Source organism: Folsomia candida, unplaced genomic scaffold (genome assembly GCF_002217175.1).
Source record: "Folsomia candida strain VU population unplaced genomic scaffold, ASM221717v1 Fcan01_Sc031, whole genome shotgun sequence".
NCBI lineage: Eukaryota > Metazoa > Arthropoda > Collembola > Entomobryomorpha > Isotomidae > Folsomia > Folsomia candida.
Window position 1 is genome coordinate 1,556,933 of NW_019091223.1, and position 21,867 is coordinate 1,578,799.

Here is a 21,867-nt window from a genome sequence, read left to right on the forward strand (position 1 = left end):
GAGCATCATCAAATTCTCACAAATTAAATACATTACGTACTTACGTCTGCTTTATAGTGAGAATTAATTTCTCCCGTAATAATTTGTATCTCAACTCATAAATGAGCACTATTTACCGATACACTCAAGTAACATGAGTGGCATTAGCGCAATGTAAATCGATACCAGAAACTACACATGAAATTCAGTTTGATTGAACTTCTTGTGTAGATCTAATCCAATTTTTGTTTAACAAAAAGTTGCCAATCACCCGCTGCGTGTTATACGGAAAAATGTATGGAATTTAGAAAATTCGCGCATAGCGCAGGTATGTATGTATGCTGAACCTGAGCTTTACCCGTCAATTCTTGATACTGAACGGGTTACAATAAACACGTATGTAATATTTTTGCTGTTTCTTGTATCATTTAAAATCGAATAATAATTAGTCAAGAAATAATTTGTGTCTTTTTTCCATAGTTGGCTCACTTTGCACTCGCTATTACCACAATATTGACCGAATGTACATTATCTCAGGCGTTTCGCAATTTCCGTAATTTCAAAAAAAAACAATAAATAAATATTGAAAGTGATCATCTCCAATTTTGTTGTCATCATTTTATGAGACAATACACAATTAAGCAAATGGAGTTATTTACACTTCTTGGACGTGGGTGTACGTTACTGGCAATAATTTACATAAATCGTTATATACCCAAAGCCGTGTACATTTTCAAGTTTTCCATATTTTCCGTCTTGATCATTTGTGGAAGCTTTGTTTCAATTGTCATCTCCTTAATTTGCGGACCATGCCGATGCACCAACATTCTGTGAGCTACTAATTAATAAAGGGTGTTGATTTAATTGGTCTTGATGAAGCGTTTTAGACTCAAATCGTATTTAAGCGTAACTTTCAAACATGTCAATATTTTTCTATGAAATTTTACCATGCGTAGAATGAAGATACATATGTCCTAGCATAATTTGTACCAGAGAATCCCAAGTTTTCACCGGTATTGAGTTATAAATTTTCAAATATTTAGGAAAAATCGGAACCAATTAAATTGACACCCTTTACATTTATAATAAGTTACAATTAATATTAACAACATTAACATGCATTTCTGTAAGTACAGATACATGATCCCATATGTCAAAATGATCTCTCGAATCTTCCGAGTGCGCTTTGTAATCCAGGGGGACGAACATCTCGTCGCCTTAAAACATCAATCCTGCGTAATCACGCCAAATCATCAAACATTTCTTGATTTCTTGTGTAAGCCTAAATTTCGCTTAAACAAAATATTGACTCAATTCACGCAGTCATTGTTAACTATGAAACCTATAATTTTTTTAAAAATAAGTGTACAAAATTTTTACACAAGGATGAAAAGCTTGACATGAGCAAGCTAACAAAAAAATATGACTATATTTTCGTTTTCACTATCTTTAAATTTTTAAAAAAGTTTGAAGAATTTATGACCTTAACCAAAGTCAAAGTGAATTGTCGCGTAAAAAATGGTGACAAGTTAATAATGATATGACAAAATTTCAGGTATGTGCGAACTATGGCCAAAATTTGGCCGTTGCGTTACACTTGCAAAAAACACTGTATTATGGGGATTTCCATTCGGTCCGGCCGCCTATCTGGTTGGGACATACTTTATCGAACGTAACTATTCCGAAACTACAAGTGCGACTATTGAACGATTAAGCAAAGACATGATGGCAGACGGGAAAAAGGTGATCATTTATCCGGAAGGGTCAAGGAATTCGGGGGCGGATTTTCTCCCATTTAAAAAAGGCGCGTTCCACATTGCCCTGAAAAATCAGATCCCCATTCTTCCAATAGTGATCGGACCGTACCGATTTCTTAGCAATAATCCTTACCAATTTGGGACAGGTAAGTACATGTGAAATTAGGCAATTCACGCGGGCATGGGTAATTTCGTAAAATTCGTGCAATTTGTAAAATAATCTTATAAAGTTTACAAAGGAAAGATGCGCCCTCAATCAGAGTACATAACTCTGCAAAAAATTAGAGTAATTTTCCTTAGACATATTCAAAAATTCTGTAAAAGCTTGGCAGTTTCCGGAATTTACGAATTTAACAAGGTTCCCAAATCCTGCTTAAATTGTGACATAATAGTTTTTGCAAAATAATGAGGGCATTCAAGTAATTCTTGGCAATCTTAAATTTTGTAAATTAATTTTACTAATTTATACAAAATCAACAAAATCCGCTATTCCGCCGGAATACGTTTACAAAAATTTTGTACGCTACTTTACCTTCTTCGAAATATACGTTTTTAAAAATTTGGCAACGTTTGTACTCAAATTTGCGGATTTTACAATTTTACCAAGCACTGCGTGAATTGCCAATATCGTTACAATTCTAGCGAAGACTAACGTTTGTATTTTATAATTAGACCCTTCCTTCATAAGAAATGCATACAAAGAAGGGTCCAATTTTAAAATACAAACCATAACATCCCCTATTGTTTATCAGGAACGGTCCATGTCACCATTTTACCGCCGGTTGACACGAGTCAGTACAATTTGGAGGACGTGTCCCAACTATTGAACCATGTCAGACACGAAATGAAACATGAGTTTGAAAGATTGCGAAATATTGATAACATTTAACATTTATGTATGTAAATGAGTGTACGAGTCTGAGAATAAAAATTATTTAGTATTTTTTAATTGGCAAAATTTACTTGGATAAACGACATCTTTACAATTACAAATATTTTAGATCCATCCAGACAGATTAAATTGGAGATTGAGAATGGAAAATAATTCTTAACCTGTTAGAAATTTGGTATAGTCACGCAGTTATTGATTTCTCGGTACTAAAGTTGATATCACTTGGTATTAAAATTATACAGGTCCGTAAAAATTTGCTAACGATATTGCAAAACATTAATACCGGGTTATTACTACGCGATATTGTTTATCAATACCGTTTTGGTAGAGTCATATATGAATATCGCTTGGAATTACTTTAATACTTGATTTCTAAATAAGAGTGTACGAGCTATGTATATGTAACTTTGGGATGACTATGTATAAATTAGGACTAAATCAATGTTAAACTAAGCTAACCAAACTTGTTCAAAAAATATCTCTTGATGCATTTTAAAAATTTGAAAACAAAAATCTTCCTTCCTTACTATTCATTTTACCAACTTATATAACTTTTCAATTGAATTTATGCTCTATTGAATAAATGAATGTGAACAGGTAGGTAGATAAGAAAGAAATGATTTGTGTAGCACATGAGATGGATTTTTATTAAATATTTTTATCCTCGTGGCCATTTCACTTGTGTCATCCGCTCAGAAAGGAGCCATAAGCTTTCCCCAATTTCCGGGTCTGTGGCCTCGCAGGGAATCCAAATTTTTCTAATTGGGCCACAGTACGCAAAATACGATCCAGGCGGACCATACAACGCGCCTGGCGAGACGTTCTGAAATGTCGCCGCAAAGAGCGAGTACTGCGCACCTTCTTCCACACTGTTCGAAATCCAGGGAAGCACGGCCAGTTTGAAGAAACGACCAAAAATATGGTATCGATCAACTTCAATTTCGAGTAAGGTGGTCCGAACCAGCCCGGGCATGACAGACACGGCTGCAAATTGGAAATTTGTATCTAGTATACACTCTTAAAAATAATGTCACCCTGTAAATTAGTTGCGTATATAAGCTATACTAAATCCAGCGAAAACTTAGTTACATAGCACTTAGTTATAAAGCACTTTTTGGCACGAGTGGCAAACTAATTTTTCCACCTCCTCAACATTTTGTGCTGCCATTTTTTATCGAAAACAGATAATCAAATTCTGTTTTCGGTTTTACAAACCTTATCCAATGTGCTAATTTTTAGGATTTTTACATATGCAAAATTAACTTTTAACAGGTTGAACCAATAGTGGGAACCTTGACACTTTCAATAAGGGGAAAATTCATACTACTTTTTACCTATTAATTTAGCATTTAAAGTCAATAATGGATATAATCATGATAGAAAATTTAAAGAAAATTGCAAAATTTCGCTTAAAGATGTAGATTTAAAGTGAATGGGTTACTGATGGCATATGTATCTTGCTAAATAAGAAAACTGTAATTGAGTCAGCATGATTTTGTAACATCTAAAATTTTGGGCGGAACAAACTTTAGCCGGGTCTCTAATTGTAGCCGGATCCGTTACCCTAAGTTTTGGATTTTAGCCCCGGCTATAAATAGAGTATTTACGGTAAGTTAGAATTCAGTGTGTAGTTGCTTTTTCAAAGGGTAACATTATTTTTAAGAATTTTAAGAAACATTGAGGCAAGTTTACCCGTCAAACCCCACCCATTGAAGTCACTCCGCTTCTGTAACTCCGCAGTAAAAGAAAGATTGGCCAACTTCGATTGAGCATAAACCTGAGTGGGAAGATACCACGTGGATTTCTTGAATTGAATGTCGTCAAACCAGATCCTCGCATAATAGGCGGACAAACTCGATACATTGACAACCCTGGGCGACGCGCTCTTTCTAGGTCGCGAAATTTGAGTCATAGATTAAAGAAATTTTAGAACATTTTGCAAATGTATTACCGAAGTGATGGAAGTAGTTGCGCCGTTAAGGCGAACGGAGCTAAATGATTGACCGCAAAAGTGGATTCGAAGCCGTCACATGTTTTTCGCAAAGGGTTGTGTGTGTAAATTCCTGCATTATTCACCAAAATATCAAGTCCAACGTGGTTCTTATTGAAATTCCTGGGGATAAGAAAGAGACCATTCAGCATTTATATACATTCGTACACTCTAAAAAATAATGTTAGCCCTAAGAAAACTAAATTACTCTAAATTAAGTAAACTTTGGTAAATCTTAAGTATCCAATGCTAACTTGGGAATGGGAATAAATCTTACCCCTGATTTAGGAAAGTTTACTTAGCATATGTGAAATTCAGACTGCATTTACCTTTCTAGAAGGAACATTATTTTTTAGGGTGTGACCTTAACATGGTGGGGGCTAAGAATTTGATTACATACATACTTTGCAAAATCCGCAATTTCTTTCAGACTAGCAAAATCGACTTGAGTATAAGTTAGTTTTGCATGTGGAACTTTTTCCTTTATAAATTTTATAGCGTTTTCCCCATGTTCAAAATTGCTTCCAAGAATTGTGACCTCCGCTCCGGCCGAGGCCAATCCGATCGCTGTGTGGAGACAGATCCCACGTGTTCCTCCGGCAGCCATGGCAACCTTTCCGGTTAAGTTTGGAATGTCTTTGGTCGTCCAGCTGGACATTTTCTTGTTAGCAAAAGTGCGAAAATATTTAGCAACAGGGGTTTCCTAGAACAAGTGTTTTACAACTAATTTGAGTAGAACTTTAAACGGAGGAGTATCTATGTTTGAATAAACAGAAAATTTGGATTTACACATCTGCATATTTTTTTTGCTCGAGGATAAATACGTGAGAATTATGAAATCTACAGGGTGTTAATAAAGTCCGATCCCATTTTTCCTGTAAAAAAGTGAAGGCTAGTATAAAAAAAAACTACCCGTGATACTTACAAAAAATGTTCGACATATTTACCTTAGTATTTGGTCTTGTTACCATTTACTTTAACCATGCCCTCAACTCTTTGTTTAAGGCTCTGTGCTAATTTTTCCAATGTGCCTCTGGAAATCGAATTCCATACATCTTGAACTTTTTTTTACTAGCTCTTCCCTCGTCCGGGGTTGTGGCTCTTTGTATACATTTTCCTTAAGTATGGACCACTGGTTCTTCAGGGGATTCAAATCTGGGCCGTTAGCGGCCCACACCCCCTTGCTCCAGACCGTTGAAACTTGCGTCTTGATGAGACTCAAACTCGCTTTTGCTGTATGGGCTATAGCACCATCCTGCATGAAAACTATTTTTCTTTCATTCGGAAATATTTCCTTGTTCCCCATGCTATCGAAATAGATAGGTAATATTTTTTCCATATAATGCTTTGCATTGACTGATTGGCCTTTTGGTATGATATGTAGAGGGGTCACGCAACGTGCACAAAATCCACCCGCTACCATAACTTTAAGCCCGAATTTTGGGATCGCTCTTGATGGTACATCCGATTTGTTTTCTGTCCTGTAACGAACATTTTGTTGGTTCAATTTTGGATATAGTTCAATAATAGATTCGTCAGTCCAAAGGATGTGACTGCGCAATTCTTCACCAAGTCTTTTTTCACTCAAATGGGCACTTTTCTGAAGGAGTTCTTCAAATTTCAGACGGTCATCGATATATTTTTGTGACATGAGAGGTTTTTTTGGTTAGTTTGTAAGCTGTGTGACCCCACTTCGTAGTTTTCACAAATTTTTGCACGGTCACACAGTTAATTTGCTTCTTCTTCTCTTTATAGCGTTTTGAGTCATTTAACTCCCTTGCTCAATTACGTAATGAACTACCGGTTTTCTTGCAAAGTCTGTTTTTAATCATTCTTTTTGTGGTAGGTGACACCTTTCTGGGTCGCCCTGGTCGCTTTTTGTCGTGGACAAAATTTTTATTCTTCCATTTCCAAACAGTTCTGCGGCTGCAGCCCAATTTTTGCACAATTTCTGTAGGTTTAAGCCCCTGCTGATGCAATGTTTGTATCTCAACTCTAAGATGCTCATGACTTACACGTTTAGTTGTTCCTCCCATGGTAAAAATTTGAAATAAATAACTTCACTGGTTCAAAAGTTCCAGCTGAATTTGTAACAACCACGCTCCAAAAAATGCATGGGATCGGACTTTATTAACACCCTTTAGTAAAAAGTTTAATAAGCGAGTCTGCGAAGAAAGTGGTTTTCCCGATGAAACTGGGGAAGCAATTTGTTCTTCATCAATCTCAAGTTTAATATTCCCATCCGTTCATTAGTTTTACCCAAGTGTTGAAATTTTATTACGGGTTTGCAAAGTCTACCAATGGAAAAGCTACGTGGGAAATATCGGTCATAAATAGTTCTTCAATTAGAGAATCAGTCTCTCACATACCTACATAATATTCATAAATGTATGATGAGACTCGGTTGGAAAAGGTTGCACAAAAAATAAATACGTGTAGAAGTATATATGCACGTACATATGTAGATATGTATGTCCCGCTTCACCGACATGGTGGTAAATTATTACTGCCTGGTAGCAAAGTATCACATGCTGGTGATAAATACATTACATAAACCACCTAATGGTATTACAGTATGCCGGGAATTTTCCAGTGCACATTTGTACATAGGCTAAATACAAATAGATACATATGTACTGTGCATATTTATAAATTTGGCTTAGGATGAATTAAATAGTGTCCTTCACCTAAAAAATTTAAGTAGCTGCGGCCAAATTATTTATTTCCGGGATTTAATCAAAATTTTGATATCAGTGTTTGATGAAAAGATTACAAACTAAGCATGGCAAAACACAACAGAAAATACTGTAGTATTCAATTTATGTTTGTCTGCTGCATACATACATATGTCTACCATCAAATATTGCATATATGTAATTCAGAATTAGTAAAAATGATATTTGTTCTTGAAATTTACGATTATCATAAAAAGGATCGAATACTTCGCCTAGAAATAAATGTTTGTCTCTCAAGCGAAGCTTGGCGACAAAAATTAACAGATTTTGGAATATCCATTCCTCCGAAGAATCTCATTTTTAAGTCGGTCCAGAGCAGGAATTAGTCTCTTGTCGGACATCATGTCGTCGGCGAGCCCTTCATAATAGGCCTCCTTGTCATCAATGGTACCCCCAAATTCGACCGGAAGTGTGCTCGGATCTTTCAAATTTGTTATGTACGACATGTCCGATTGGGTCAGTTCGATCTGAAAAGGGCCAAATAAAATATAACCGTACAAAGAAACTTTCAGAAATTATAGATAATTTGGAGACAAATGGTCTTATAAAAATTCTTATGTTGCGACAATACAAATTTATAATTTTTCCAAATAACGTGAGTTTTTTTACTCATTTTCCCTTCGTGGTAAAGCATCTAGTTAATCACCAAAAAGTAGAGCAGTACCTCCAGTACTTCCGATGGAGACGATTTGTGTTATTTGAAGTGTAAATTTTTGAAATTCATTCATAATTTGTAAAATAATTTGTGAAAACTTGAAAAAATAAAAAAATAACTACTTTTTTCTCCATCTTTTTCGGAATGAGCCATTTGAAAGCGTGGAAAGTCCGGACGACGATGGCATTGCTGTGGACGAGGATGCACCCCTTGACCACTTTTTTGGACAACTTGGTTGGCACTTTTAACGAAATTATGGCCGATTTTTTAACGAGATCAACCGTCGTCACGTGACGCACGTGTTCCAGTCGTAATCCTCGCATGTCTACGATCACTAAAATTCCGGCACGCTGCATTTCCGGGGAAGATTTTGCGGCGAATATGTAAAGTAAGAAGTTGAAGGTTAGAACGTCATCCAAAATTGCTTTGGAGGGATCCCATTTGCCTAAAAATTGTAAGTTCAGTTTGAATTTTGTACTTTTCAAGGTAGGATTCGATCACTCATTTAAAAAAAAACGTGAAAATTTACAAATTTTTAATTGTTTCTCGGCACTGGAATTTTTTTATAGACCACAAATTTCTAGCCAATAACTTGATGAGTATTTTTCATAGAATTGCGATGAGGTTTTTAAATCAGGTGCATTTTTTTAAAAAACTTCTATATCTTGAGATCTGCTCGTTCGGAAATGGTCAAAATCTTGAGTGCAATTTTTTTTACATCAGCAACTCCAGCATCAACACATTTTTCGTGCAAACTTTCAAAATAAATTCCCAGAGTGGTGAAATTATTAAAAATGTGTTCATCTTGACGTCATTTTAGTGCATCACCGATTGCGGTTGCTTACTTATTCGGATTACAACCACGGAGGGTCCTACGTCGTCACGGTTTCTTTTCAAAATTTGAAACATCTCAGAGGTCGCTACGTTCGGAAAATTCTTGGCATTGAGACGCGACACCAGGTCGGGAAAGGTTACCATGGTGACTTGAAAGAGGGCACGAGCCTAGTGAATAATTTTGTAAAATGTTTACCACTCATTTTTTCATATTTGACTCATACGCCGTGCAATTCAGTGGCCACGGAAGCTTTGAGGACATTGGGGGACATTAAAACTGTAGGATGGGGGAGGGAACGGCTTGTATAATATGGATACATAGATGATAGGGATATCGAATAACCGTGGGGACATTGACCCTCTGTCCGCGGGCACTGGCGCAATGTATAAATAATTAATTGTGTAGATACTTACAACTTCAAACATTGGCCGAGATTCGAGTTGGCAAATGCGCAGACAAAATATGATGATTGGCTCGAGCGCATACTTTTTCCAATCCTGCAAAATTTCGTCCCCTACAATTACCATGAGGTGAACAATAGATAAATAGAGAAAATTCACGCACTCAAAATCCGAAAAAAAATTTGTACAAGACAAACAAACAATGAAAATGACTTTATGTCTAGAAATATTTGTAAAAGTTTAGGACGGATTTTATATTTAATGTTACAATACATTAATTGTGGCTTATTAATTTAGAATATTTGAAAATTTTACCGTCAACCAGATCGTAAAATTTCTGAATTGCTTGCTCCTCTTCTGTCGTGTAGGACCCTGGAGGAGGAAATAGTCGCAGGATTGCTTCCTTAAAGGATTCTGTCGACTTGTTCATTTTCAGCTTTTGTAAATTTTCAAAATTTGAGGATCGACTTTTATGCATATGAAAATTGGTCAAAGTGTGAATGTAAACTGATCCCAGACAAATTACATATATTTTTTGCACTACTTTCTTTATCAATAAGGAATTGGCTTGTTTCCCTGCATAGTTTTCAGTGCTGGGAATATTTTCATGTTGAGTGCGCCCAAATAATTACATGGAGTGGGACCAACTTGTTGTTTTACAACTTATTAAATATGTACATCCTGGCGTAGTTAGATTTAATCTTGGAGATTTAATAAATGCACGTGTCGGATACCTACGTTCAACAGCCTGGAAGCAGATAATTTGTACAAGCTGTAAAAAAACTTCTAGAGGCATCATTTTTTCTCACAATAAAACATAATATGTTCGTAAGATCAATGTTTTAAAATTCAGTGGGATTTATGGGTGCATAATTAAATATTTAAATATGTTAGAAAACAATAATAGAAATACCAGAATTCTTCTCGAGGTGAATACAGAGGGCATGGAGTTCAGGAAGAGGGAAAAACAAAACTATGTATGGTGAATTGACATTAAAAAATGGTATAAGTACTCTTAATAAGGCGTGTCACCTCATTTGCATAAATCCCAATATGCCCAATATTTATTTCTGATGGATAGGAAATTTAGCTTAAAAGATTGTGCAATTTTGTGCTCAGTTAGATTCGTGGGATTAATTTTTAATTCGATTATGTACATATTTATATGCATGCATAGTTTATAAATTCAATAAAGTTTTAAATACTATCGATAAGCTGCATATATTTAAATGAGCACATTTACTTCTCAGAATTTTATTTCAAATTACATATATACTTAAGAAAAAAGTTAATAAAAATTTGAATAAATTTTGATAAGAAGAGCAAATTAATTATTTTGCTGAAGTCCTCTTAGAAGGTCTGGCACTGACATACGCCATCCGGCCAGATGCAGGCGAAACCTTTCAATGCGCAGTGCGCATGACACAGCGCCCTTTTAATCCCTTTACATTTCCCTTCAACCTAAAATAATAACAAAAATTTCAAATAAAAAAAACCTATATTTTTAGAGAAGCAATTCACAAAGTAATTTGTATCATACCACCACTTGATCTGTGCGCTTTTGTAAAATGACTTTACAAACGTTTATAAAATATGGGGACTCTCCCGTAAATGGACTTTATGTACATATAATTTTATTAAATATGTGAACCAATTTTCCTTGCAAGTATTTTTAAAATCTTGCAAGTTTTTGTTGTTGAATTTTACAAAATAAAAAAACTTAGAAAATATGGGTTAAAAGAATTTGTAAGCTAATTTTCCCTCGAAATAAACTTGTATTTATTTTAGGTGGTTAAAGAATTTACGGATTTTTCGAAGTTATTGTAGTGTAATGCGCGTGAGATGCAATCAGGTAGCGTTGGCCATCGACACGCCATTAACACCGATGTCGAAATCAGTCAGAGAGCAGGCACTGGAGAGTAACTATTTACATGTCTTTATTCTCCAAGTAGCAGTTGGTGACTGACTGGGCAAGTGAGACGAGCAAAGTCAGAGATACAGAAATATGAGACTTAACTATACTCTATGACATACCTTACACCACAGTTATTACCATGTGCGGCGTGAATTGTCTTAATATAATAAGTTCTATGTAATGTTTATTAATTTCATATTTTATTTTATTAGTTTTTACCATGTCCGCTTCCAGGATGCACATGAGGGCCAAAACGAGGACCGTGATGAAAATTATGGTCTTCATATCTGCAATATATTTAAATATATAAATATGTACATAGTGCGTCTTGGGTTTGTACATGATGCTAATTTTTTAACTCAATTTTAGGATAGATAATTAATTAACGAGACGTTTTATTTATGTAGCACTAAGGGAACATAGGTCAAAAACTCGTATACCAATCACACGTGACATCTTTATTTAAAAAAATAATACTTTCACGTAATAAAAATTCTAATAATATTTTTAAAAAATGTTGAATTTTTGACAATAAAGACATCGGGTCTGATTGGTACACGAATTTTTAACTTATTTCCCCTTGGTGACAAAGCCTCTTAACCACTCGTTAATTATTATCAGAAATACGTGTAGTAATATATTACCTACGCAAGGGTGAGAATTTGTCTAACAAATTATTTAGTGTAAGATCACCTAGATATTTAGTCTGCTAAAAATTTCTCAACAGAGGCTGCTCGTCAAGTGTGAACCATCTCTGAAAAGATTCGTCTTTTATATGGAATTATTCCCGTGAAGATACATCTAAACCCTTGTAAATGTGCCGGATTCATGTGTACGTTACGCGAGATGAGACTGAGCCACTTGACAGACACAGGTAGGGCTTCCCACAAGACGGGACAAGACAAGATTATACGTCTTGTCTCGTCTTGTTCCAGTCTGCGGGACGAAATATCAAGACAAGACGGGACGACAAGCTGTCCCGTCTTGTCTTGCGTCCCGTCTTGCCCGTCCCGTGCAAGACGGGACAACACGGGACGGACATGTTTTAAATGGGTTGAATTTTAAATCTATTAATTCACAAAAGTTAAGTTCGCTTCAAGATGCATGATATAAATTGTTTTTACTAATTAAAGAATAATTTAACCAAGGTTTCAACTAGTAAAAATCACATTACACCGGGGAAAATATCTTTGCCATCCCTAAAACGGAAAACCTGTTTTGGTTTGATCGGAAACTGCTCGTTTGGAAATTTATGTTCTCAAGACTTGACTTCATGTTCGTATTGTAAGCAAATTCTAACTTTTAAATTCTACTTCATGATGACGGATTAGATAAAGCTATCCGAAAAATATTCGATGATTCGTTTCGATCGAATTTCCAACTTAAGGGAATTACAATTTCACTCAAGTTATATTTTACTGAATAAGTACCACCGTTGTGCTAAGTTTTAAATTCAATATTAATGAATTCCGAGACGAAAGTATCATATTTAAATTGTCGCAAGACGTCCCGTCTTGCTGAGACAAGACGGGACAAGACGTTGTTTGTCCAGTCCCGTGTCCCGTCTTGCTTGCCAAAACGCGGGACGCAAATTTCCGTCTTGTCCCGTCTTGTTATCCCGTCTTGTCAAGACAAGACAAGACTGTCCCGTCTTGTGGGAAGCCCTAGACACAGGGACGTGATACATAATCCAAAATGATAGATGTGAACTTAACGGGATCGATGATAAAAAAACGTTTCGTATGGTTTTCCATATTTTGATAGGTTTCAATTGCCTTTGAATTGAAAACTGTGTACAAGGTGATTTTTGTAGGTATGTCTGTACATGTCACGCTGCCATGGGGAATTTTTCACTTGAAAAAATTCGTAAATTTCCATTAGTTATCGAAATTTTGTCTCGGAAATTCAATATCTAAAGAATTTTGACACTAATTGTTGGATCAGTTTTGATACAAATTAATCAAAATCCTAATCCCAAAAACGTATGTACAGGTTCACTGATGTAACTTGTGGATATTTATGGGCTTTTCTCGTTTCTCGCGAAACGTTCCATTGTAGGGAAATATTTAAACCACCCTGTACATAACTTAAACCTTCGATTATTGTATGGACGATCAGTTTGGCGAAAGTCGTACTGGCGAAAATTAATTTCTGTCAAAGTGATACAAAAAATATCGTGAAAGTAAAAGACGGGAAAATTATTATACTTTTTGGCGAAAATAGCCAAATGGTACATACATAAATACTTCAAAAACCTTGTATCAAAATGGTGTAGAATGAATGAAATTGTATTTTCGTCAGATGTGATTTACTTATTGCGATGTTTTTTCCCAAAAGGGTTCTCGCCGAACTCACTGGCGTCCGAATATTGACTTTCAGTTGCCAAGTGGATTATGAGCTTGTGGATTAACTCGTCATACAAGTCAACAACAATGGACATGCTTTCGGAATGTGGAGGTTATGCATTTATTTATGAGGAGACGTGATATTTGGCAAAAGGCACCAGCCTGACGATTTACGTCACACGTCAGGCCGACGCCTTACGTCCGACGTCGTCCCAGAATTGCAAAATCACAAAACGTTTTACCCCATTCTTATGGGATTACTGCGCCATTTGATCTATAACATGGTCAATAAAAAAAATTATGACATTTTGAGCATAACAATTTGAGTAAATTGTAAAAATAATTGAAGTTATTCAAATTCAATTTATTGTATATATGTATTTACATGTGTGAAAAGTCTTGATCTGAATAAGTTTTTTAAAATGTGTAAGCTAATTTTCGGCACAAACGTAAATTTTTGTAAAAGTCGAAAAGTTTATAAAATTTGTAGAGTTTCCAATGTTACCAGAACCTGCATGAATTATGTATTTATACATTAGTTAATGCTTCATGAAGAGGAAGTGCACAAAAATTTGCTCAATAAATATACCGTTTACTGTTTACTGTTTACTGTAGTTTATTCAAGTGTCGCGAATCATCAGTTATACACTACTTTTCAGATCAAGACACAATAATAAAAATTTGTACTAATCTACAATATAACTATACGATTATATATAAGTATGTTGTCATCAATATTATAATTATAAATTGCTAACATCTGGTCCATTCTGATTCATTTGACCAGTTACAACTCACGTGCATTTGATTGAAACAGTCCGTAGGACATGTTGCATAATTCCCAGTCTTTAGGTAAAGTATTCCATAAACAGTATCTTCTAAACAATGTTGAACGCTTAAATACTTCTGTTCTATGGGTCGGGGCGCACATATTCGGGCGCTTGTTGTGCAACACAACGTTCTCTCGGAGAAAATTATTATCACCTTATAATTACCTTAATAAATTTTTAATAGTGTTAGATTATTAGTACCGATTTATTCAATAAATGAATGTGAACAGACACAAAAAGGGTTTTGTTTTAATTCGTCCCGATTTTTTCTAAATATTTGAAAACTTGTAACTCAAAACCGGGGAAAACCTGTATTCGTCTGGTAAATATTGTGATAATTAGCACTTATCTTCACTGTACGTACGCATGGTAAAATTTGAAAGTTATGCTTAAATATGTACATATGTTTGGCCTGAACCCAAAAAACCATCTTTGTGGCGAATTAAATCAACACCCTTTACATATATGATTACCTTAAATACTCTATTTAAAGCCGGGGCTAAAATCCAAAACTGGGTGTCGCAGACCCGACTATAATCAGAGACCCGGGAAAATCTTGTTCCGCGCTAGTTTTTTAGTATTATAAAATCACATTTTGCCATGATTAAATGCATTCTCGGTCAAATGAAGTTAAAAGTTTTGTAATTTGCCTGACCGGGCCCCGGATAGCGACGTATGAACCCGGTGGACCATACAATCCGCCGGGCGAGACGGCGGGAGATGTGGCTCCGAATAGCGAATATTTGGCACCCTTTTCCGCACTGTTCGAAATCAAGGGAAGGATTGCCTGGTTGATGAGACGGCCGAAAATAGGGTAGCGATCAAACACCGTTTCGACCAAGCTCGTCCGAACCAGGCCGGGCATGATGGAGACGGCTGTAATCAAAAAATGTTTATTTAGCTTCTCGGTTCGGGCCTGCCAAATCGGAAGAGATTCAAAATCCAGTTTTTGGATTATGTATTCAACATAGAAAACCGATTTTTGAATGTGTAAAAACCGTTTTTTTACAAAAATACTTTTTTGAAAATTATAAACCGGTATTAGCATGAGACTTGAACGTAGGATACCCGCCTGAATGGCCAGGCATGCGGGATTTAGGTTACATTCACAATGTCAATATTGAAAATGTCGAATTTTGTGATAAACCCGAGCTTAGAGCGTGGGCACCAAATCCGGTTGCACACAGGAGCAAAAATAGCGATACATAAAAGGGGGCTAAATCCTACATGTATTCGTCACATTTATGTAGATTATCCTCATGCCAGTTGAGGCAAATACACTGGATTGGCAAACACTAAATAGAAAGTTTAGCATACTATTTACCTGTCAAACCCCACCCGTTGATGTCAATTCTCTTCTGTAATTCCGCAGTAAAGGCAAGATTGGCCAGTTTGGATTGAGAATAAACCTGATGGGGCAGAAACCACGTGGCTTTCTCGTACTCAATGTCATCAAAGTGGATATTTGCGTAATATGCGAAGAAATTCGAGACATTGACAACTCGAGGTGATGGACTTTTGCTGAAACGAGAAGCAGGATTTAAATTTAATAAACCGTTACAAGCGAAATGTATGTGGCAAACGGGTTAAGCGACAAGATCACGTGGTTATGGCATGTCAAAACTATGTCAACTTCTGAAATCCCTGCGCAAAAACAAGTCTAAAACAGTAAAAAAAATTCGACATCTTTGATCGTTTATCTCATCATCGGGGCGCTATGACCTGTTTACATACAACGCCCGTCTTCTAACCTATGATAAGAAACTTATCCCGTCCCAAATAATTAAATGGTATGATTATGGCTTATCTTGATTCTACGTGTGACAAAATTTCAAAGAAAATTTTACTTTTTTTTAGAAAGTATTCCTAAGAACGGTTTGAGCCTAAAAAACAACAGCGGGACGAATCTAATCAATACCCTATATCCCGCCGATGACAAAACATTTCCGTTGTAATCATTACCCAAAAAAGGCACGTTTTGTTTCCAAATTGTTTAGAGTGTCATGAAGAAACTATTACCGTAGTGATGGAAGTAATTGTGCCGTCAAAGCGAAAGAGGCTAAATGATTGATCCCAAAAGTTGATTCGACACCATCGAAAGTCTTCCGTAACGGTTTGCGCGGGAAAACTCCGGCATTATTCACCAAAATATCCAATGCAACACCCATCTCATTGAACGTCCTAGGGATAAGAGAAACGATTACATACGCATGAATGTATACAACTTTAAGACACACTCCTCTTAAAAATAAGGTCACCATCAGGGTTCGCTACCCCGGGTTTTTGTGGGTTAGGGTTTTTGGGGTTTTTGTGAGTTTTTGTGGGTTTTTCCGGGGTTTTTGTAGGATTTTGAGGAAGATTGAAAAAAAATCGTTTAGACTACAACTTAGATTAATGCTAATTAAATTTTCTGATTCATCATGAAATGTTGAGAATTTTCATGTGCGACTTGAATTTCCAAATATCATTGCATATTTCCTGGTTTTCATGTTAAACATGAATTTGCGCTGTAACAGGCCAATTCAATGATAACGGTTAAAATTTCATGTTGAATTCGCATATTAAGATAGTTTTTCTCTAATATATAATTTTAGGAATTCTGGTTCAATTTGCCCCAAAATCTACAAAAACTCACAAAAACCCACAAAACCCACAAAAACCCCAAAAACCCCGGAAAAACCCCCGGGGTTGGGTTTATCTACAATAACCCCTGGGTCACTGGCGGAAATATGGGTACGCAGGGTACGTCCCACGTATCGGCCCCCGCTTGGTAACGGCCCCCGGCCCCTCGACTTCGGTAAATAATGTTGTAACCAGTTTAACTGGTAATAATTAACAAGCTTTATTCGATAAATCTGTTAAACTTTGCGCCCCCAAGTTTTAGTTTGTACAAATGTCTGGAATTATTGAAATATCTTTAATTTGTACAAATGGTTTAAACTGTAAAAATTATTTTAATTTGTCAAATTTTAGAAATTGTGAAAACTATGTAATGTGTAGAAATTTTTTAAGTTATGTAATCATTGCTTTGAGATTCTCTAATTTTTTTAAACAATTCATTGTTTGAAGATTTGTTTGAAGAAATCATGAATTATTTTTGAAATTTGGCATGGGAATAACGATTTTTTATCATGATTTTTTTTTGCATAACGTTTAAGTGGGGCCTTACCGAATAAGTGTCAACCACAACCTAATTAAATGACCGTGAAATCACAAATAGTGGAATGTTGAGGTGGTGGGGCTTATGGCAAATTTCAGCTAAGTACATACGTGAGGCGTTAAATTTAACCCAAAATTTTTAAATCGTAGAAATTATTTGGAATTTCAACAAAATTTGAAAAATTCTGTGGATTCGGGTGGAAATCGGAAGTCCGATTTAGCGCTGGATATTAGTTTAAACAAAAACCTAATTTATGTTCAGAACAGTTAAACACACTCGAAATCCGTGTTTGCAAAGCAAATGGTGTTAAGTTTTTCCCAAATTTTGTTCTGTTTAAACCCGGTTTTACACACTCAAGAATCGGGGGTTAAATTTGTAAACACCACAAACTTGGACAGAGCAAATATAACTTTAAAAAAATAAGAAATAGTAGTTCTGAAATACGTTGTTATCAAGTTTATATTTAATTTTAATTTGTTTTAAAATTTAGTTGTCTATATTTATTTTTAAACTTTTTTAAATTCTCGCTACAATACACAGGTTTCAAATTAAAAACCGATTTACTACAGTTTTCCAAAGTCTGATTGATCAAAACCCGGTCTTACAAAACTTTCAAAAACTATTGAAAGCCGGCTTGTCTAGAAATTGCTAAAATCGGAATACCCCAAAACTATATAAATACGTAATTTGCTATTTGAAATAAGTCATTTCCTATTTTCATTCATATTTTGATAACTAAATAATTAAAAAATTACAGGCACATATTTATTTATTGGTAAAAGCAAATTTAGATAGGCCCCCAAATCTTGGTCACGTACCGGCCCCCGATCTATAGTTCCGCCACTGCCCTGGGTTTTCCGAACCCTGGTCACCATTCCCAGATAACAATTTGAGATTTCGCTGTGAATTCCCTATCGAATTCGTAGCGAAATGTCCGCCGATTCGCTGGCGAATTCGAAGCGAACTCGCAGCGACTCCATGATTTCTCCACGAATTCCCTAGCGAATCGGCCGACATTTCGCTGCGAATTCGATAGGGAATTCACAGCGAAATCTCAAATTGTTATCTGCCCTCTGAATAGTAAATGCAGTCTGAGCTCTAAATTAAGTAAATTGCACTAATTTCCGTTCACTTGATCAAATTCAAGGTACTCTTGGTTAATTAGAGTTTCCTTGATTAAAAATTCAGGATACATTTATGTACATACTTTTCATCAATGCAAAACTTAATTTTAAGAGTGTTGGGAATTACTTTGCAAAATCCGCAATTTCCTTGAGACTTGCAAAATCGACTTGCGTATAAGTAATTTTTGCACTTGGAAGTTTGTCTTTTATAAATATCTCGGCATTTTCCCCATGTTCAAAATTGCTTCCAAGAATTGTCACCTCCGCTCCGGCCGAGGCCAATCCGATCGCTGTGTGTAGACCGATCCCACGTGTTCCTCCGGTAACCACGGCAACCTTCATGTCACTTCTCTTCTGCAATTCCGCAGTAAAGGCAAGATTGGCCAGTTTCGATTGAGAATAAACCTGATGGGGCAGAAACCACGTGGCTTTCTCGTACTCAATGTCGTCAAAATGGATATTTGCGTAATATGCGAAGTAACTCGAGACATTTACAACTCGGGCCGATTCACTTTTGCTAAAACGAGAAATTGTAAGTATTTAACTTTAATAAAGGGACAGAAGGTTGCGTTCGGAATACTTTTACTTACAATGTAAGTCTACCAACTTATGGTCAAATATTTTGATCAAATTAGCGCCAATCGATCACAAATATGACTAGTATGAAATTTTCAAATAACACTATCTGCCAATGCTCAAGTTTAGCGGAGATATTTGTATAAAAAGAGGAGAAAACGCACCCAAAAGTCTGGTAAATTTGACATTTTTCAAATGTCGAAAATACGTTACATGTGTATCAATTTAACAGATTTTGAACATGGACGGGCAAAAATAATATGATATTCATTTAAGCGTATGAAACCCATCTTTCACCCCTTGGTTACATGCGTTGTAACGGTTTATTTATATTTTACTTGCGTATTTAAAATGCACTCTGAATTCTAAATTAAGTAAATTACACTAATTCGTACACTTGATAAAATTTAAGGTACTCTGGATTTCTAAGAGTTTCCTCGATTCAGAATTCAGAGTACACTCTTAGAAATGAGGTTACGATTATAACCAAAAAGTAAACGTACATACCTATGTGACTCTACCCCCGTGGTTATGAATTTGTCACAAGCAGGTCATAAATTTATTAGCTCTGGTGACAATTTAAGACCAAGTCGGTGAAACTTTATAATTAATCGTTGAAAATTGTAACCACTCGATGACAAATTTACAACCACAGCGATAGAGTCACATACGTTTATTTTTGGTTATAATCGTAACCCCATTTCTAAGAGTGTACATTTATGTGCATACTTTTCAAAAACAGTAACATAATTTTTAACAGTGTTGTTTATTTATTTACTTTGCAAAATCCGCAATTTCCTTCAGACTTGCGAAATCGACTTGCGAATAAGTAATTTTTGCGCAAGGAACTTTTTCCTTAAGAAATGTCACAGCATTTTCCCCGTGTTCAAGATTGCTTCCAAGAATTGTCACCTCCGCTCCGGCCGAGGCCAATCCGATCGCTGTGTACAGACCGATCCCACGTGTTCCTCCGGTAACCATGGCAACCTTTCCAGTCAAGTTTGGAATGTCTTTTGTCGACCAATTGGGCATTGTCGTGTGGAAAATGCGGACAAAATTTGATCTACTAAATTAACTGGTGTTTTATAATAAATGATGATTTGAGTAGAAATTTAAACTAATTATGGATTATGATTAAACAGCCAACCAGATGGATTTGGACACTTCAATAGAGGATTAACGAGTAATATTAAATGTGTAATTATTCTGCAAAAAAGTAGGTTTTCCTATAAAATTGAGGAAGTACGTAATTTATTCTGCATGTATAAATCTGACCATGACTTTTTATATTACTATCCACAATGCATGTATATGTAAGTACGTACATACATTCATATTTTTAACTAACTGCGGATACATATGTATGTGTTGTACTACGAGGATTGCAAATTCCAGTTGTGGAGAAGCTATCTACATAATTCAGTAATTCCAAGAATTGTGACCTCTGCTCCGGCAGAGGCTAATCCGAGTGCTGTGTGCAGACCGATACCACGTGTTCCTCCGGTAACCAGGGCAACTTTTCCGGTCAAGTTGGGAATGTCTTTCATCGTCCAACTGGACATCTTCACGTTACCAAAGTTTCTTCTACATTATGTAAATTATTTATTTATTTAATGAAACCCCGTTGAAATTTAAACGGATTAAGGAATCTTAAACCCGAGAAAGATAATGCGACCCCGACCTACCCTTTTGATGACGTGATATATGGACACTCCCATGAACAATGTGGCATTCAATCATTACTGACCGGAGCACATATTTATATCTATGAATTTGCCCACACCGTAGTAACGGGCATTACCGGAAATATACATAGTTATATTATGGCAATAAAAACTTACCACGCAAAATCAAACTATCACCAAGTTATTATCAAATCAATACCAGTGTATGTATTTACCTATGTCTTCACGGCACTTTTAAGACTGGGAATAAATACGAAATTTAGACTTTTTAATTTTTCTCTTCACTCTGTACGTAGTTTTAATGAAGTGAAGTGATCGTCGTAAGTAAATATTGCACGGATTGGAAAATCCAGCATTGGAAAACTTGATGCATATGTCCGTGAGAAAAATGTATCGATCATAAGTAGTTCCTTGATTATAGAGGCAGTCTTCTATGTACATAATTTGCATGAATCGATGTATATATGTAATAATAATAATAATAATATTTATTCAATGAGACACCCCAATATTGGGTCATTACATCTCAAGGCATGTACATTAAACATGGATAAGTCAGAATAATAATATAATTAGGATAACGATTAAATTTAGTCTCTATTATTTTCATATTCGTCGATCATACTAAAAATATCAATTAACCTTTCCTCACATTGCTGATTAAGATAGTGAGCTTTAACTTTAACTTTAAATATATTGAAACTAATATTTGAGAAGCTTAATTTAATATCTTCAGGTAACATTGACCAAACTTTTGCTGCCCGATACTTAAAGGACTTCATGAATATCTTACTACTTGCAATAAAAGGTTCTGAGTATAACCGATTTCTGGTTATTTTCGTTTCAAAAACTTGTTGCGACACATAGTTGTGAAAGGAACTGGGGCCACACTGATTTAACATTTTGCACGACAATTTAGATACTTCATATTTACATAAATTATCAGCTTCCAACCATTGTAAATCAACATTGATATTATCAGTAATCG

At 35.6% G+C, this 21,867-nt stretch overlaps 3 protein-coding genes and 1 long non-coding RNA gene across 4 annotated transcripts; 1 reads left to right on the forward strand and 3 right to left on the reverse strand.

Annotated features, from left to right (window-relative positions):
- The first annotated feature begins 1,137 nt into the window (after positions 1-1,137).
- Positions 1,138-2,682, forward strand: LOC110860315 (1-acyl-sn-glycerol-3-phosphate acyltransferase alpha). Its single transcript, XM_022109360.2, has 3 exons — positions 1,138-1,255; positions 1,535-1,882; positions 2,489-2,682. The coding sequence occupies exons 1-3, from the start codon at positions 1,138-1,140 to the stop codon at positions 2,623-2,625; spliced, it is 603 nt and encodes a 200-aa protein (XP_021965052.1). The 3' UTR covers positions 2,626-2,682.
- Positions 2,683-3,248: 566 nt separating this feature from the next.
- Positions 3,249-5,276, reverse strand: LOC110860316 (retinol dehydrogenase 12). The gene is made up of 4 exons (XM_022109361.2): positions 5,023-5,276; positions 4,580-4,741; positions 4,321-4,517; positions 3,249-3,612 (listed from the first exon to the last, which is right to left on the reverse strand). The coding sequence occupies exons 1-4, from the start codon at positions 5,274-5,276 to the stop codon at positions 3,287-3,289; spliced, it is 939 nt and encodes a 312-aa protein (XP_021965053.1). The 3' UTR covers positions 3,249-3,286.
- Positions 5,277-10,587: 5,311 nt separating this feature from the next.
- LOC118439207 lies at positions 10,588-11,912 on the reverse strand. The gene is made up of 3 exons (XR_004837281.1): positions 11,804-11,912; positions 11,379-11,446; positions 10,588-10,705 (listed from the first exon to the last, which is right to left on the reverse strand). It is a non-coding gene; the product is annotated as an uncharacterized LOC118439207 (long non-coding RNA).
- A 3,026-nt stretch (positions 11,913-14,938) lies between these two features.
- On the reverse strand, positions 14,939-20,226 carry LOC118439141 (dehydrogenase/reductase SDR family member on chromosome X-like). The gene is made up of 5 exons (XM_035860193.1): positions 19,973-20,226; positions 18,746-19,135; positions 16,354-16,515; positions 15,659-15,855; positions 14,939-15,210 (listed from the first exon to the last, which is right to left on the reverse strand). The coding sequence occupies exons 1-5, from the start codon at positions 20,224-20,226 to the stop codon at positions 14,939-14,941; spliced, it is 1,275 nt and encodes a 424-aa protein (XP_035716086.1).
- Between the last annotated feature and the right edge of the window lie 1,641 nt (positions 20,227-21,867).